Source organism: Monodelphis domestica, chromosome 5 (assembly GCF_027887165.1).
Source record: "Monodelphis domestica isolate mMonDom1 chromosome 5, mMonDom1.pri, whole genome shotgun sequence".
Taxonomy (NCBI): Eukaryota; Metazoa; Chordata; class Mammalia; order Didelphimorphia; family Didelphidae; genus Monodelphis; species Monodelphis domestica.
In genome coordinates, this window is record NC_077231.1 from 199,622,919 (window position 1) to 199,638,782 (window position 15,864).

Below are 15,864 nucleotides of genomic sequence, written 5' to 3' on the forward strand. Positions count from 1 at the left end.
GTTAATTCTCTCTCTGTCTTGGATATTATTAGACCTTTATCAGAAATATTTGAGGCAAAGATGGTATCTCTTCTTATCCTAGCTGCATTGATTTTGTTTGTGCAAGAGATTTTCATTTCCATGTTTTTGAAATTTTCCATTTTATCTTTTGTGATCAATATCCCTTATTTGGTTAAGAATTCTCCCCTTAGTCTAGTTCCTTTAATTTTATGTTAATTCTCCCTACTTTCAAAAATCTTGCCTTTTAAGAGTTAAAACTACATTTAGTTAGAATATTTTCTCATTCTATTTAGCTCAGACGAATCATATATTCTAACAGGTACATCGTGATGTGATCTTAGAAATAGTATCTTTTGGATCTAAAATTATTTGGATTCTTAGAATTGTGTGCCAAATAAATTAGAATCATTTTTACTTAAACGTTTTTTGTTGTTTAGGACAGGAGAAGGCTTTCCCACTAACTGCTTCAAACCTACTGTTAATTCCATACAAATTGTTGCTTTTTAAATTTGCCATTGTGTAGACATATGGAATGATTCCCTTACCTAGAAATCGCTTAATATGCACCGGAGAACTAACTATATGTTTCTTGCCAGCTATGCCAGGTTGCTTTTTGTTGGAAATTTGGATAGAGGGATAGAGAGGAAGGGACTTTGGATGGTTGAAAATAACATTCCTTGTTGGACACAGGGATACATTTTCAAACTTTAGGTATCATTTCTATTGACCACAACTCTTCAATAGTTCATTTTAATAAAAATTTATATGAAGAGGCTAGATTATTTTCTTCCTAGGCAGTTGGGAGTATTCTTTTCTCATTGCTAAAGTTTGTTTAAACTTGGATGAATAGGGATGAGTGACAGTCCAGGTTTTGTGATGTACCTTTCTTGTGGCTAGTAATTGACCAAACACAGAAAATAGAAAACTTAGAAAAGAATGCATTAACAAGACAAGTATCATAAGGTCTTTAAGTTACTTTACCAATTTAATTTAAATTCTGTCTTTTTATACTGGAGATAGTTTTTTTCATACAAGGCTAATTCTTCCTGCTTAGGAGAAACTTCATCAAAGCTATGTCTTCTTTTTGATTTGTCTCATGCTAATTATGGGAAAAAGTTGTAGTTATTGCCAAGATTTTGAGAAAACGTGTTACTATAGTGACATTTTACTTTCTGAGAAGGTGTGGGGTTCCAGAATTGATTCTCAAGCATGAGTAGAGCTGAGTTTTTGGGGGGGGGTTTGGGGGGATAGTCATCTGTGTCATTTCTCCCTCCTAGGTTTTCTCATACTTGTTGGTTTTTTAATACTGCTTTCTCCTTGTAGTCTAAGATGGTGTCATGGAAAGGGCACTTGTCGTGGAGTCTGAAGTCCTAACTTTGAATAGGACTGAAATTCTAGATCTGTGAACCTGGGCAAGTCATTTAAACTTTCTTTGTTTTGGTAAATAGTACTTGCTGTGTTGGCCTCCCATAAAACATCTGTAAACATTTTGTAAATAACATCTCTATAAAAGGTTGAGTTGTTTTTGTCCCAGGTGGTCATTGGAATGACAGATTCCACTTATTTTTGCCATCTAACTGTCTCCTGTTTTGCTAGAAGACATTGAGCTATTTCCTTTCTTACAGAAAAGCAATATAAGAAGTCCTTTGAGAAGTTCATTCATTGTGACTTTGTTTTACCTTAGTTGATAAGGTAATCAAACATTCCCTTTCTTGGCATCATCTGAATTTCTAGTTTAAAGGCTGTTATAGGCAGATTATTTGAGGTGCTGATTGTAACCTGGAATTAGAAAGTTTTTAGATTGCATATCTATTTTGTCTTTCAGCCCTGGGGATTCCCAGCTCGAGAGTTTCTTCGGAAGAAGCTGATTGGGAAGGAAGTCTGTTTCACAATAGAATACAAGAACCCCCAAGGTCGTGAATATGGAATGGTCTACCTCGGAAAAGGTGAGCTAAAGGATCCATTTCTCCCAGAATATAAAGTTCCTGAACAAATCTATTTTTGCTTAAAAGGGCAATCTTTAGGCCCTAAAGAAATATGCCATATGCCATATTGGGGGCATTGGAAAAGAGCCAACATTTCAAGAAAGAGTATTGAGGGCACTTTGGGTGGGGGTTGTAGTGATTTTCTTGGATGTATATATGTTCTATTTCTTTTCCTTCACTACCTCTTGAACCTACTAGCCATGGGGTTGTTTGTTGGTTTTGGTATTTGTAGGACTACAGTCCTGGCTTATGTTTAACAGCTTTTGGAATATAATGGCTTTGGGCTTTCAGATAATAATGGTAATTGAATTTTTATGGATTTCCTATTGCATCTTTTATTTTCCATATTTATATTGTGGCTTTTCTTCTCCAAGGGACACTCTTTAGGAAAGGATACTTTGTTAGGGGCTGTAGTTTTCCTTGTAGTAATGCCCCCAAACTATTTGTTGTAGAATGCTGAATGGGAGATTGAATGCTATTGTTTCTTAGGTGCCAGTAACCTGAAATCATTTATTGAAAAGTTGGTAGAATCTCTTTGGGAGAGCTTTGAAAGATTCAAACACATTCATCCATAATTATTTTTAGTATAGATAGCTTTTCCAGGTTCTTGTCCTTCTGTGGTAAGGAAGCCTTAGGTGTTTGTATGAATAGAGGATGGTTGGTAGTTGATTACAAGAGAAGAAAGTTCATATTTTTAAAACTGTTTTGGATTTCTCCTAGCTTGACCTCGAGGTTGGCAAGCTGATCAAGCATAACAAGATGAGTGACACAATGTTTGATTTTAAAGTTTTCCTTAACTATAATCATAGAATGAAAGGCACCTTAGAAGTCATCCCTGGCATGTGTGAGAGCTTCTGTTTGAATACCTTCAATGATGGAGAATTTCTAGGCTATATGGATTCTTTTCATCAAGGAAAATCATATGCAAAAGCTATAATCCTAATTAAAAAGATGTGGAAGATGTCTAGACATTATAGAGAAATTTGTTATATCTATGACAAATATTAACTAGATGTGAATGAATTTTTATTTTATCTTTATAATATAAATATTGAGGGACTTCATCACTTGGAAAAGATGAAATTCTGTAAAATTTCATTTGTATTCTCTACTCTGATAGGCTTCAATGGGTAGTTGTTTGCTGGCATTAGGACTTAATCAGGTTATCATATCCAGGTGGAAGCAAAGAAAAGAGCATTTGTTAGTCTTAGAGCCAAGAGAGCTTCAAATCAATCTCCATGTTGGAGGCTAGCTTTGCAACCATTTTGCCTTCTAAACCTACGTTTTCTCATCCGTAAAAAATCTTAGCCTTACTCAGAGTGGCTCTGAAGATGGTCCTTTGTAAATCCCAAAGTGCATATACATATGCTGTGCTGTTTTTACTATTACTATTTGTTTTCAATCATGTTACCTAAGAAAACTTCTTTGCAATATCAAAATATGGAACAAAAACTTTCAGTCTCTTAAGCCAAACTAATGTTACAAATGAGTAAAACATAGCTTTGACATTAACAGATAATAATATTATTTTAAATGACAATAGTTAATTTTAAAGCCTATGAGATTTAGGTGCCCCAATTCCATTTTAAAAAATGTCCTCTTTTTTCCTTAAATTTTCAAAAAAAAGTTTTATTGATAGCTTATTTTTCCAATACCTTAATTTCCTCATTGCCAGGGAGGAAGTACTCTTTGAGATGGTAGGACACACTTAAACTGTGGAAACATGGCCATGTAGCTAGATCCCTAGGACTTGGCCAAGAGTATATATATATTCATTTGGTGCCTTCAGCAACATCCCTATTTTGCTGACTCAAAAATTGCATAGTGCTTGAGTTACTTGACTATATATAAAGAAGGTCTAGAATTCAGATTGACTCAGGATGTATCCTAAAAGTTGAGATCTGGGAAATAAATTTTCTCTTTGTTAAGGAGGAATCAAAGCACCTTGTTTTCTGTTATACAGTCTAACTGACAGTTATTTCAGTGTGAACAGTACCAATGTAATTTAGCCTGGTGGCTGTTGGCACCCAACATTGACAAGGTTCAATAATAACAGGCACCCATATAGTTAATTATCCCAGAAATATTGAAGAAACAAAGCTCACATGGTCATTCTTCTTTTCCTGGGTTTCTAATTTGCAGGTGGGGTTGAGATGAGATGAGGTCTAGGTGGTATTTAAAATACTCTTTCTCCTTTGCTTTTTGGGATATAGCTGTTAGTTAGCAGGGAGCCAATTAATTTATTACTTGCTATATTACTGTAGGATAGCAATGTCCAAAATCATCTGTTTCCTAGACTGCAAAAAGTTTTACTTCCTATTCCCCCCCTCAGAATATCTGTGACTTTCTACAAATAGCATTCACTTTAAATGGTCTTATAATCTAAAATATACACTCCCTTGCTGAGAATTTGCTCTTATAGGAATTTTAGAAAAGGCTGACAGTGGATTGTGAGGGTTTGGGGGGAAATACGTGTGTCCATTTATCATTACCTGACAGAACTGGGATATATATTGTATTGTGAATATAAAACTTTTAGGTATACCACTTCTCCCCCCTCCCAGCCCAAATATAGTAACATTGTCTATCAGCAAGAGTGCTGTGTTTCAGTTTATGTTCTCTGCCATGTTAAAGATTTTTTATGCTATGATTCCCATGTAAATGTCTTTCTTTATTTTTCTGACAGATTGAAATTTAAGGGAATGTGTGGCTCTGAAAGCTTCTTTGATATCAAAGTAAATAATATTTCAAATGCCAGGGTAAAACTTTAATTAGGGTAAGAGTGAGTTGTTTTCCTTTCTGGTTTTTAGGAATGATTTGTGAGTTTAAATACTAAAAAGAAAATCTTGTATCTTTCTAAGCAGTTGAATCTGAGTTTTGAAGGACTTAGGAATCTATGTGGTAAAGGCTGGTAAATTTTGTCAAGGGACTAGATGCCTTGGTGGCTTCTGACAGGTAAATTCAAGTCAATGAGTCTTCAGACCTGACTTTTTGGGCTGCCTTGTTTCAAAGCTCTGCATCATTTAGTTCTCCTTCTGTAATTCTTCTTAATTGAGGGAGTAAGCTGGAAAAATGGAAATGAAATATTATCCAAGTAAAGATAGGACTTTTTTTCTTGAGTGAGACTTATGAAATTATACTTTCTGATCATTTTGGGTAATCTTTCTGATGCATTTTTTTTTTTGAAAAATTGTTCAAGGAGTGACAGTAAAGTCACCTGAGCTCTGTTGCTGATGAACATTTAATTTCTTTTAAATTTAATATCTTTTTTTCTCTTTCAGATACAAGTGGGGAAAACATTGCAGAATCTTTGGTGGCAGAAGGCTTGGCGTGTCGGAGGGAAGGCATCAGAGCCAATAAGTATGTATGATTTTTCCTCTTGCCCCCTGGATCTCCCAGATTCTGTTTTAGTTCAGAGTTGGAAAAGCTGGAATGGTTTGGTAGTTGCATGACAGCTTTATTGAAATCGAAGAAAACTTATATGCAGTAGCTGTCATTTAAGGTTATCTGACTGTTAGACCTACACCCAGACATTATGATGGAATATGCCAGGCATGAGCAAATAACAGGGTTGTTTTTTTTAATCCTAGTCATGATGTGAATGTTCCATTTTGGGAAGTGAATTTTAGGGGTGTTAATACTGTGCAAAATATAGTATTGGGTTTAGCCTCACTGGTCTTAGACCATCCAGTACAGTGTATTGCTACTGCATTTATTATTTGATCCTCTTGACTTTTGAGAGGCAAGTGCTGAATCATTTGTTGTGGTGGCCTGAGATGCTGCTTAATCATGACCACCAGATGGTTTTTAAAGAAGCAGCTGTAGATAGATATCTGATTAAATCATGATGATTAGACTTAGGAAAAGTTTGATATGCTTCCCTGTCATCTGTCCCTGTGTACCTTCCATAGTAATTAAATTAAAGTAGCATAGCTCTTAAATCCTTATAGCAACATCATACCTTATATCATTGCCACAGGCCATTTGAAGAGACATGTGTTGGCGGGTACAGTGATATACTAGAGCAGAGGTTCTCAACCTCTCAATTTGTAGCAATGAGAATACATAATGCATATCAGGTATTTACATTCCAAATCATAACTGTAGCAAAATTAGTTTTGAAGTAGCCACTAAAATAATTTTTTGGTTTGGGGTCACTTCAACATGAGGAACTATATTGCGGGGTCATGGCATTAGAAAGGTTGAGAACCACTGTACTAGAGGGTGTGTTTATGTGTTATAATAGTGCTCTGTTTTTCTAAACATTTGTATTTTGGTGGTATTTTTGGAAGTGTGCCAAAGTTGATGTCATAGACAATTGCTGGATTGCTTACTTTTGTGGATATTTTTAGGAACACATTCTTCCTCTCTGAATATAAAGTAAATAAACCCTAGAGCACAGCCAAGGTAAAGATCCAACCATTTAAAAAATGGAAACCCCATAAGAAGTACTGAGACTTTATTTCTCCAAGGTTGAATATAGGCCCAAGCGTTTCTCTCTTAATGTTTTTGTTTCTTTTTCTTAAGCTACATTATTTTTCCCCTTGAGAACTAGAAGATGTTATATTCCTTTCTGTGCCCTGTCTCTAGACAGGAGTCCTTAAATTTTTTTTGTGTCATAGACACAAATAGCCTTTGGCTATTTGGGAAAACCCATGAACCCTTTTTCAAAATATTTTAAAATAAGCGAAAGAAAATACATAGAACTATAAAAGAAACAAATTGTATTGAAACAATTAGCAAACTTAAAAAAAAAGTTTATAGATCAAGGTCAAGAATCTCTGCCATGGACTATGAGCTCTAATAATGTAGCTACTTTTGTATGAATTTACAGGTTGGAGATTTGAGAAGCTTACTCTACTTGAAAGTCAGTGTCTAAGGGGAAGCTGGGTGGCTCAGTAGATTGAGAGCCAGGCCCAGAACCTCAGACACTTCCTAGCTGTGTGACCCTGGGCAAGTCACTTGACCCCCATTGCCTAACCCTTACCATTCTTCTGCCTTAGAACCAATACACAGTATTGATTCTAAGATAGAAGGTAAGGGTTTAAAAAAAATTAGTCAATGTGGAGTTGAACACAACATTCCTTTACTTGGCATTACTTTTCTAGGGATGTTGGTTACCTCCTGAGATATTAGTTTTGAAAGGCCTTTTATTACAAAGTCCAACTTGTTTTGGTCACCAAGAAGACAAATAAATCATTTGTGTACATGGACTTTCTGTGTGCTCTGTGCTTGATAGTGGGATTCTCCTTGTTGGCTCATTCTAGAATACTTTAGGTTTGCAATGATAGGGATTGAATATTCTTCAGATTTGCCCTAGTGCTTAATTTATTTGATGATAATATAATGAAACTAGAATATTGTATGTGCTCCTCAAGAACTCTTCTGTTCTATAGACTTATCTGAGGGGGATGAAGGGAGTTCTTTATTTTTCTTCCTCTCCTTTCAATATCTTGGGTTTTTTTTTAAAACCTTTACCTTCTGTCTTAGAATCAATACTAAGTATCTATTCCAAGGCAGAAGAGGAAAAAGGGCTAGACAGTTGGGGTTAAGTAACTTTCCCAGAGTCACATAGCTAAGAAGCATCTGAGTCCAGTTTGAACCTAAGACTTCCTGTCTCTAGGCCTGGCTCGGTATCCACTGAACCACCTAGCTGCCTTTAGTTCCATATCTTGTTGAACTGAGACTGGGTCACTCCTCTTAATTCTGGTCTCGTTATAAGGAATTCCTGGCAAGGCTTCCAGCGTCTATCCATCTTTCCAGATTGTTGGGATCCCAAGGTAGTGAGGAAGAACTGGCATAAGTAGTAGATAGAGAGCCAGCTTTGGAATCAGGACGATTTAGGCTCAAGGGCTGCTTCTGGCACATACTGGCTGGGTGATCTCAGGAGTGAGCCAGGCAACTCTTTAAAACTAATAATTATGTAATAGTTGCTGATCTGCATTTTCTTTTTGGTATTTTCATATATCAATGAAATCAGAACCAGATTTTTAAAATTATAGTGAAGCTAGATTGTGCTGTTATTGCTCAGGCCATAATTCATTAAAATGGCCACATTAATTAAAATGGTTTGGGATTTTAATTATGCTGCTTGGATGACTTGGGTTTAGAGTCTGATAATGGCATTGATGCTAGGCTTTATGACCCTCTATTCTAGAGGAGACCTTTGACAATTGAGATGTTATTGTGGTCAAACATTTTGATAATTCCTGGCCATTCTCTACTCTAGATTGTTGTCCCTAGCATTTTTTTATCTGCCATCTGAACTTCTGTTTCCATGTCTCAGTCCTGAGCAGAATCGGCTTGCAGAATGTGAGGACCAGGCAAAGATGGCTAAGAAAGGCATGTGGAGTGAGGGAAATGGGTCACACACAATCCGGGACCTCAAATATACCATTGAAAACCCAAGGCACTTTGTGGATTCTCACCACCAGAAACCCGTCAATGGTGAGTTCACTTGGTTTGGGGAGGGCAAAGGAGAAAAAGTGAATAGAGTAAGAGTACACCCAGGTTAGGCTTTTTATACTTGAATTGTTGGGTTTTCTTTTCCTCTGCAACTCATTCAATGTTGAGAGTGTCATTTGGAATGGTTGAGTCTGAGTTGGGTAATAATGTGTGCTGATCTGTGTGGCCTAGAAGGAATTTTGAGCCCATTTCACATAGACTATATATATCATGTTTAGAAAAATGTTTTGATGTTCTCCTAAAAACAGGGCAAACTATTCCTACTTTCCATATCTGTAATCTCCTTCCAGCCTTCTAAAACATGTTCCTGAGCTCACAACGTGTTTTAGTTTACTTTGCGTTATGATTTGAGAAATTAAAATCCTTTCCTATCCCTTCTCCAGCCTTGAAAGGAAGATCTGGATTCAAATATGTCAGACATATATTGACTATATGACTCTTAGCTTTTTAGTGCTTACAGGAAGTGTTTTTTTTTTATTTAAATTTTTTTTATAACCCTTACCTACCGTCTTGGAGTCAATACTGTGTATTGGCTCCAAGGCAGAAGAATGGTAAGGGCTAGGCAATGGGGGTTAAGTGACTTGCCCAGGGTCACATAGCTGGGAAGTGTCTGAGGCCCGATTTGAACCTAGGACTTCCCATTTCTAGGCCTGGCTCTCAATCCACTGAGCCACCCAGCTTCCCCCATGGGAAGTGTTTAAAGAAGACAAGCTGTGCCACTGGAGAGAGTGTCCTCATCAGGAAAATTTGCCAGTAAAATTACTGGTCAAGGCCAGAACTCCAAATAGTATCTTCAGACATTTATTGTACATTTGTTATTCTTGGTCTACAACTTAACCTTGGGTATGTCACTTCTCCTCTGTGGGCCTTAGTTTTCTCATATTTAAAACAAAAGTCTTGACCTAGATGAACTTTAAATCCAGTGCCCGAGGCAGCAGGTGACATGGTGGATAAAGTAAATGAGTCAAGAAGAGCCAAATTTAGATCCTTCCCTAGACAGTTACTAGCTGGGTAACTTTGAGAAATCACTCTTTAAGCTTCAGTTTCCACAGTTTCAGTTTCTACAGTGGGCATGATCCTAAGAGCCCCTATCTCACAGGATTGTTGTGAGCATGAAATGTTATGCTAAACCTTACAGTGAAGTATAAACGTTAGCTATTAGGAGGAGGTGGAGGAGGATGGAGAGGATAAAGATGATGACCATCACTGTCCTGGGTCTATAGAGCACTCATCACCTAATAAAGAGTCTTGAGATATAGAATCCTATACAGTGCAAAAGCCCTGGAGAAAAAAGGACTAAACTTTAGCTATACAGGTTCAATCCAATTCAACAAGCATTTATTGAGTACCTAGGCTGTATTAGGCTCTGACCATTTCTTCCTTCCAGGAACTTCTGGTGTGTTGGTGGGGCATATCTACATTGTCCTTACAGATAAATACAAAATAGACACAAAATCACTACAACCCATTTGGAATTGAAGCATTAACAACTGAGGCCACAAGGAAAAAAGCTGGGAATGAGAAATCTGTGATTAGCCTTTTATAGATCTAATGATAACTTTCTGAATTTAGACTTCTTATGCTGTGAGTAATTGTTATCAGTTTTATAGAGGAAGATTTTTTACTCACTCCTATTTGGGTTGGGGGCAAGGATTATCTGTGATTTGCTTTTGGGGTATTTTTTCAGTTCATTCCGTGCCTGGGCTCTTCTAGATATTGGTGGCTCTACCATCATGTTTCTTTTCAATATCTCAGAAGACTTAATTTCTTCGTTTTGTCACACAGCCATCATCGAGCACGTGCGAGACGGCAGCGTGGTCAGGGCTCTGCTCCTGCCCGAATATTACCTGGTCACAGTCATGCTTTCAGGGATCAAGGTCAGGCTGTGTATGGGGGCTGTGTATGGGTAGGACATTCCCTTTAGTTAGGTAGCCTTATGTGGTCTATAGTAGGCAGTAATCATTTGATATTAAATTACATTGTTGTTTGACCTTGAGGTTAGTTATTTCCAGCTCTCTGTTCTATTCTGAAAAGGGTACCCCTGTTTAAAACCTGCAGTGGGATTAATTTGAGTTGGGACAAAGCAAAACAAATCTTTTGGGGCTTTATTGGTTGAGGATTTAGAGGGGGGAGGTACCTTGGACCATAATTAAAACTCCCTTGGGATTATGTGGAGCTTCATTATCATTTAGCAATAATACTTTTAAAGTAGGATATAAAACCTAGTTTGAAACTTTTTAAACATAATTTTACTGAGGTTTCCATATGTAAGGTCTAGTCTGACTTGTGAGTGACATTCATTATTAGGATGAGTTGTTCAGATTCAGTAGCTGACATGATTTTTGCTTTTGTCTCTAGTGTCCAACTTTCAGAAGAGAACTGGATGGCCCTGAGACACCAGAGCCATTTGCAGCAGAAGCTAAATTCTTCACTGAATCTCGACTCTTGCAAAGAGATGTACAGATTATCCTGGAAAGCTCCCATAACCAGAACATGCTCGGCACTGTCCTTCATCCAGTGAGTCATGTTTTGTAAAAGGGGATTGATGGTTACCGGAATTAGAATTTAGTGATGAAGGACTCTTGTTTGCATTCTGAAATTGCATGTAAATTGCATTTAGTTGAAAGAATCTTTTTAGATTTCTTGGGCTGGTGCCTCACCTCTCCCTTTGATTTCCAAGGCATTTAAGGAAGTATAAGTTAACAGGGCAGAATGAGACACAGGCATGTGCTGATTTCTCATCTGTAGAGATTTAGACTTTAGCCTTTCTTGGTTACTAGGAAAAAGATAAGCTGTCTCAGGCTTGTTTTTAGAAGATACATGTTCAAACTGGGAAAGATTAGGAAATTCTTGTATAGACTGAGAGTAAACTATCACTTGAGATTCTAGGATGGATGTCTAAAACATCAGTGAAGCTACATTAGACCCTCCTGGCAATTTTTAACTATGTTTTGTGCCTCCTAATTCTCTTTTCTGAATAGGCAATATCTACATTATCCCAAACCAAAATTTGACTATAATGAGACTACTTGAATGCTTATCTTGATTACTCGGTGTAAGCTGGATGAGAAGTAGTGACCTTGCTAGTTTGGAAAATTTATCATTTCTAGACTTGTGATAGAATATATCATCATTACTTGTTTCTACTTAGTTTGGGATTAAGCTACCATGATGATGGTTGTGCTGATAGGACTAAGTTAGAAGTGTATCCTAGTTGCCATTTAAATTGCCCCTTCTGTCACCTAAGTTCCCAGAAAGAATAGGACTCTGGACTTGGCCTCCCAGTTGTTGTCCTGGGAAGGGTACTGTTATAGACTGAACATTCTTAGAATGAGGATTCCAATATATGAGCTAGAACTGAGCCAATGTAGCTTAAGTCATTTTGTATCTCTCCTTTTCCCTTTGGAATGGGAAAAAAGAAAGGAGAGTGAGACATACTAGCTACTAAAGAGAGCAGCATGCTATTTCTAGAAGAAAAGCTATTGAAATGAGAAGTTCTGCTTGCTTTTCAGTGGAATTCTGGAGTAGACTGTACTTGAAAGAAATGATTCTTGATATTGTCCTGTTGTCAGGATCCTGAAGCTCAAGGGATGGGAGGTTTTTTTGATTGATAATGGGAAGGAAAAGGACTAGAGATTGGATTTTTGTTTTGCTATATGGTAAGAATAACTTGTCCTTCAATCCCCAATCCTCATTTTCTCCCTTTTCCAGAATGGCAACATCACAGAGCTTTTGCTGAAGGAAGGCTTTGCACGTTGTGTGGACTGGTCAATTGCAGTGTACACAAGAGGGGCAGAGAAACTAAGAGCAGCTGAAAGGTAAGATCTGTTGGACTCTTTCAGTGGGACCTAAAGGTAAAGAGTAAGATAAGTGACTTTCAGTGAGAGAAGTTCCAAAAACCTTCTTTTGTTGCCTATTCTGGGGCCTGCTTAATTGGAGTTAGGAAAATTTCTCTTCTTATATGAGATTCATAATTTTCATATTGGATCAGTCCAGCTCAGTATAAAGCGATGAGTACTTTACTACTCCATCTAACAGTATTATCCAGATGAGAGAGAAGCTTCCATGTGCTTGAGCCATTCCAGTTTCTGTTTTGTATGAAATTAGAATTGTTTTTGCTTCTTCATCAGACTTGTAGTTTGTCTGTTGAAGGGATACTGAGGCTTTAAACTTCTTCACACCAAGAATAAGGATGGGAGAAAGGAGACACATTTGGGTTCTGATGAATTCTCCTGGGCTCATCTTGGTTCTCTGAGGGGTGACAGACTTCTGAAATGCAGTGACGTATGCAGATCTATTGTCCTATCTAGTATGCCATCACCTAGTAGGTCCCTAACTGTGGCAGTCTATGAAATAAATTAAAATGCTAATGCACCTCAGTCCTGTGTGACTTCTTTTCACCTTTGGAGTGAGTGTCAGAATGATAGGGAAAGGGGCAGAGGGGGTTAAGAATTACAATTTTGAGATAATTTACAAACTTCATCTTGACAATTGATACTCCAAATGTGAGATACTTGTCTAATGACTAATGAGTGCACATTTTGCTGGAGGAGTTTTGCTAGTAAAGTGATTATATTTAACATGTTAAAATTTTAAAATGAAGTTTATTTAGCAATCATTTTGTGGATTTTTGAGGTACTGATTTGACTGCTAAATTTTATGAAATCTAGCATCTCAGTTTTTGACACTTCTGGAAGTTCCTTGTTGTGGTGGAAAGAATGTTGGAATTGGTAAGAAATCAAGATTTGTAGTCCAGCCCTAATCCAAAGTCTTTGAGGCATCAGGCAGGTCACTTATCCAGCCACCTTAACAACATAGAAAATATTTGTACTACCTACTTCATATACTACCCCCCGCCGCCCACTTTCTGTCTTAGAATCAATGCTAAGTATTGGTTCCAAGGCAGAAGACTGATAAGGGCTAGGCAATTGGGGTTAAGTGACTTGACCAGGGTCATACAGCTAAGAAGTATCTGAGGCCTGATTTGAACCCAGGACCTCCTGTCTCCAAGTCTGGTGCTCTATCCAACGAGCCACTTAGCTATCCCTACTTTATAACCCTTATAATACTAGAGCTGGAAGATGCCTTAGTTCAGTCTCCTCATTTTATATATGAAGAGATTTATAAGCTATAAAGACAGAAATATGACCTAACATTGTTATTAATGATAATAATAAACTACCAGCATTATAGTAAAACAGAAGGATTATTTTTCTTGGACTTTGAGTTCCTCATATACATCACAGTATTAGTCATAAAAAGAGATATGTGGGGGGAACTCCACTAAATATGACTTTTTGCCACATTAAATTGGCTCAGTTTTATTTTGGATTAGTCATCATCAGTAGTTTGTTTTATCATCCTTATCAACCTTGTGAAGTAAAGGTTGGCTTAGATGAAGGAAAACCTTTGCTCTACTTTGCCATTTTAGTTTATTTCTTGACTTGTGTCATTTCCAATTATATGCCAGTTTTCTTGTTTATTTGCTGCAAAGATGGAGGATTTGAAAAGACAAGAAACAAAAGGTGTCCTTTGTTAGGGTGTGGGAGCTTGCCATGTGCAGATTTGCAGACACACTTGATGATCTTGAGTGCCTATGTTTTGTTACAAGGGAATCACTTTAAAAGACTGATATATATTAATTTAAGGTCGCCAAGGAATTCAGCTATGTAATTCCTAAATGAAAACTCAAGTTTGCAGTCAATCTTTTATGGAGTTTAATTATAATAGGAGGAAGAAAGGAATTAGAGATAGAGAGAGAGAAAAAGGGAGAGAAGGGAATAGGGCTTAAATACCCCTTCTGTTTAGGCTGGACCAAAGGCCCAAGCCCTTAGATAGCTGGGGCAAAGAAAAGAGATCAGTCCCTATTACTCACGTGACCAAAATGGAGAAACAGTCTCAGAGGCCCCCACCTTCAGCTTCCTTCAGAGCAAGCTTCTCAGAGTACACTGCCACCACTCCGATCAACTCCTCAACCACCCCCGAGTCTTCAGACCCCCCTGATCTTTAAGGAAACCATCCAAGTTGCCTCCCCTCAGTTCTCACATCTACCAATCACTGTCCATCAATTTCCCTGTGCCAATGGAGGCTCTAGCTTAACCCAGGACCGCCCAGAGGCTTTGCACATGTCTGTTGAAGGTCATATTTTCAAATGATTAAATCTTTGCTCCTTTGCTACAGCCCTTTCTAAATCCTGTTAACCTGAGTAGGGTAGAGATTGGAATAATTAAATTTTGATCTAGGCTGCAGCCCTTACTCAATCCTGTTAGGACTGAATAGGGTGGAGATTGATTCCAAGTATCTCCATTGTATCAATTCTAAAATCAATCATGACTCAAAGAAATTCCTGTTCTATGCTTAAGCATAGGTCAAAGTCCTTTCCATTGTTCAGCAAAAGGTTTCTGTCCTAAAGTAATCTGAAGAAGGGAAGAGAAGGAACCTCCCATGCTAATGGGGTTCCCATTCCAATAGACTATCAGTAAGAAATTTTCCAAGTATGAAATATCCCAATGGTGAAATTTCCAACATTTATAAGTCTACGGAATTTTAAGGTTTACAGTTTGAAAGTACCTTTCCAGCATCAGCATCTCACTCTTGGGTTGGGTTTGAAATCCTATTAAGCACACTGGTTTCTGCTTATCATTCCGTAGTTTTCCTCCTTTGAATTATAGATCCAAGAGACTTACAGCAACATGAATTGACTGACAAAATTCTTCTAATTCCTTAATAGTCTCATTTTATCTTCTTTACTTGTAAACAGAAATTAGATTTTCAAAAGATATGTGTATATTTGTAGTGGTGACTGAGGAAATTAGCTTTTGAATCTTCAAGGAGTTCTACAGTTGAGGATTGAAGACATTCTCCTTAAGCATAGAATTCCTTAGGTTTCTGAGTATTTCTATGGTTATTTATTAAAGACCTTTGCTTTTTAGTGAATAGAGGTTTTTAAAAAGATTTTGCATCTGTTTTATTACAGTCACTGATGCATTTTTTACATTCTTTGTTCCTGCAGAAAGCAGCTACTATAAATTCACTCTAGAGAAAATTTATTAAGCATAAAGCACCAAAATAGGTGCTGAGGATACAAGATAAAAATAAACACATCCCTCTTCTGAGGATCTAATGTTCTACTAGAGGAATCAACATATGTACACTAAGACAATGAAGGGTAATTTAGGGGAGAAAGTGAGCACTACTGAATTTGGAGTTAGAAGACCTGGTTTTAAATCTAATCTCTTCTTTGTACTGCCTGTATGATCTTAGATATCATTTAACCCATTTCTTCATCTACAGATTAAGTGGTTTGGACTGGATAGACTCTGACATTCCTTCTAGTTCTAAATATGATTCTGTGACCTGTTGTTGTGATTGACTTGGGGAAAACATGTAAAAGTGTGAAGAGGAGATTGAAAAA

At 37.2% G+C, this 15,864-nt stretch overlaps 1 protein-coding gene across 2 annotated transcripts in view; it reads left to right on the forward strand.

Annotated features, from left to right (window-relative positions):
• Nucleotides 1-15,864, forward strand: part of SND1 (staphylococcal nuclease and tudor domain containing 1) — a 547,109-nt gene that overhangs the window by 41,712 nt on the left and 489,533 nt on the right. For both annotated transcript variants that reach the window (XM_001366193.5, XM_056799670.1), the window contains exons 3-8: nucleotides 1,826-1,946; nucleotides 5,267-5,345; nucleotides 8,272-8,432; nucleotides 10,236-10,327; nucleotides 10,809-10,967; nucleotides 12,162-12,268. In XM_001366193.5, the coding sequence (XP_001366230.2) occupies nucleotides 1,826-1,946; nucleotides 5,267-5,345; nucleotides 8,272-8,432; nucleotides 10,236-10,327; nucleotides 10,809-10,967; nucleotides 12,162-12,268 (719 nt within the window). The remainder of the gene's footprint in view (nucleotides 1-1,825; nucleotides 1,947-5,266; nucleotides 5,346-8,271; nucleotides 8,433-10,235; nucleotides 10,328-10,808; nucleotides 10,968-12,161; nucleotides 12,269-15,864) is intronic.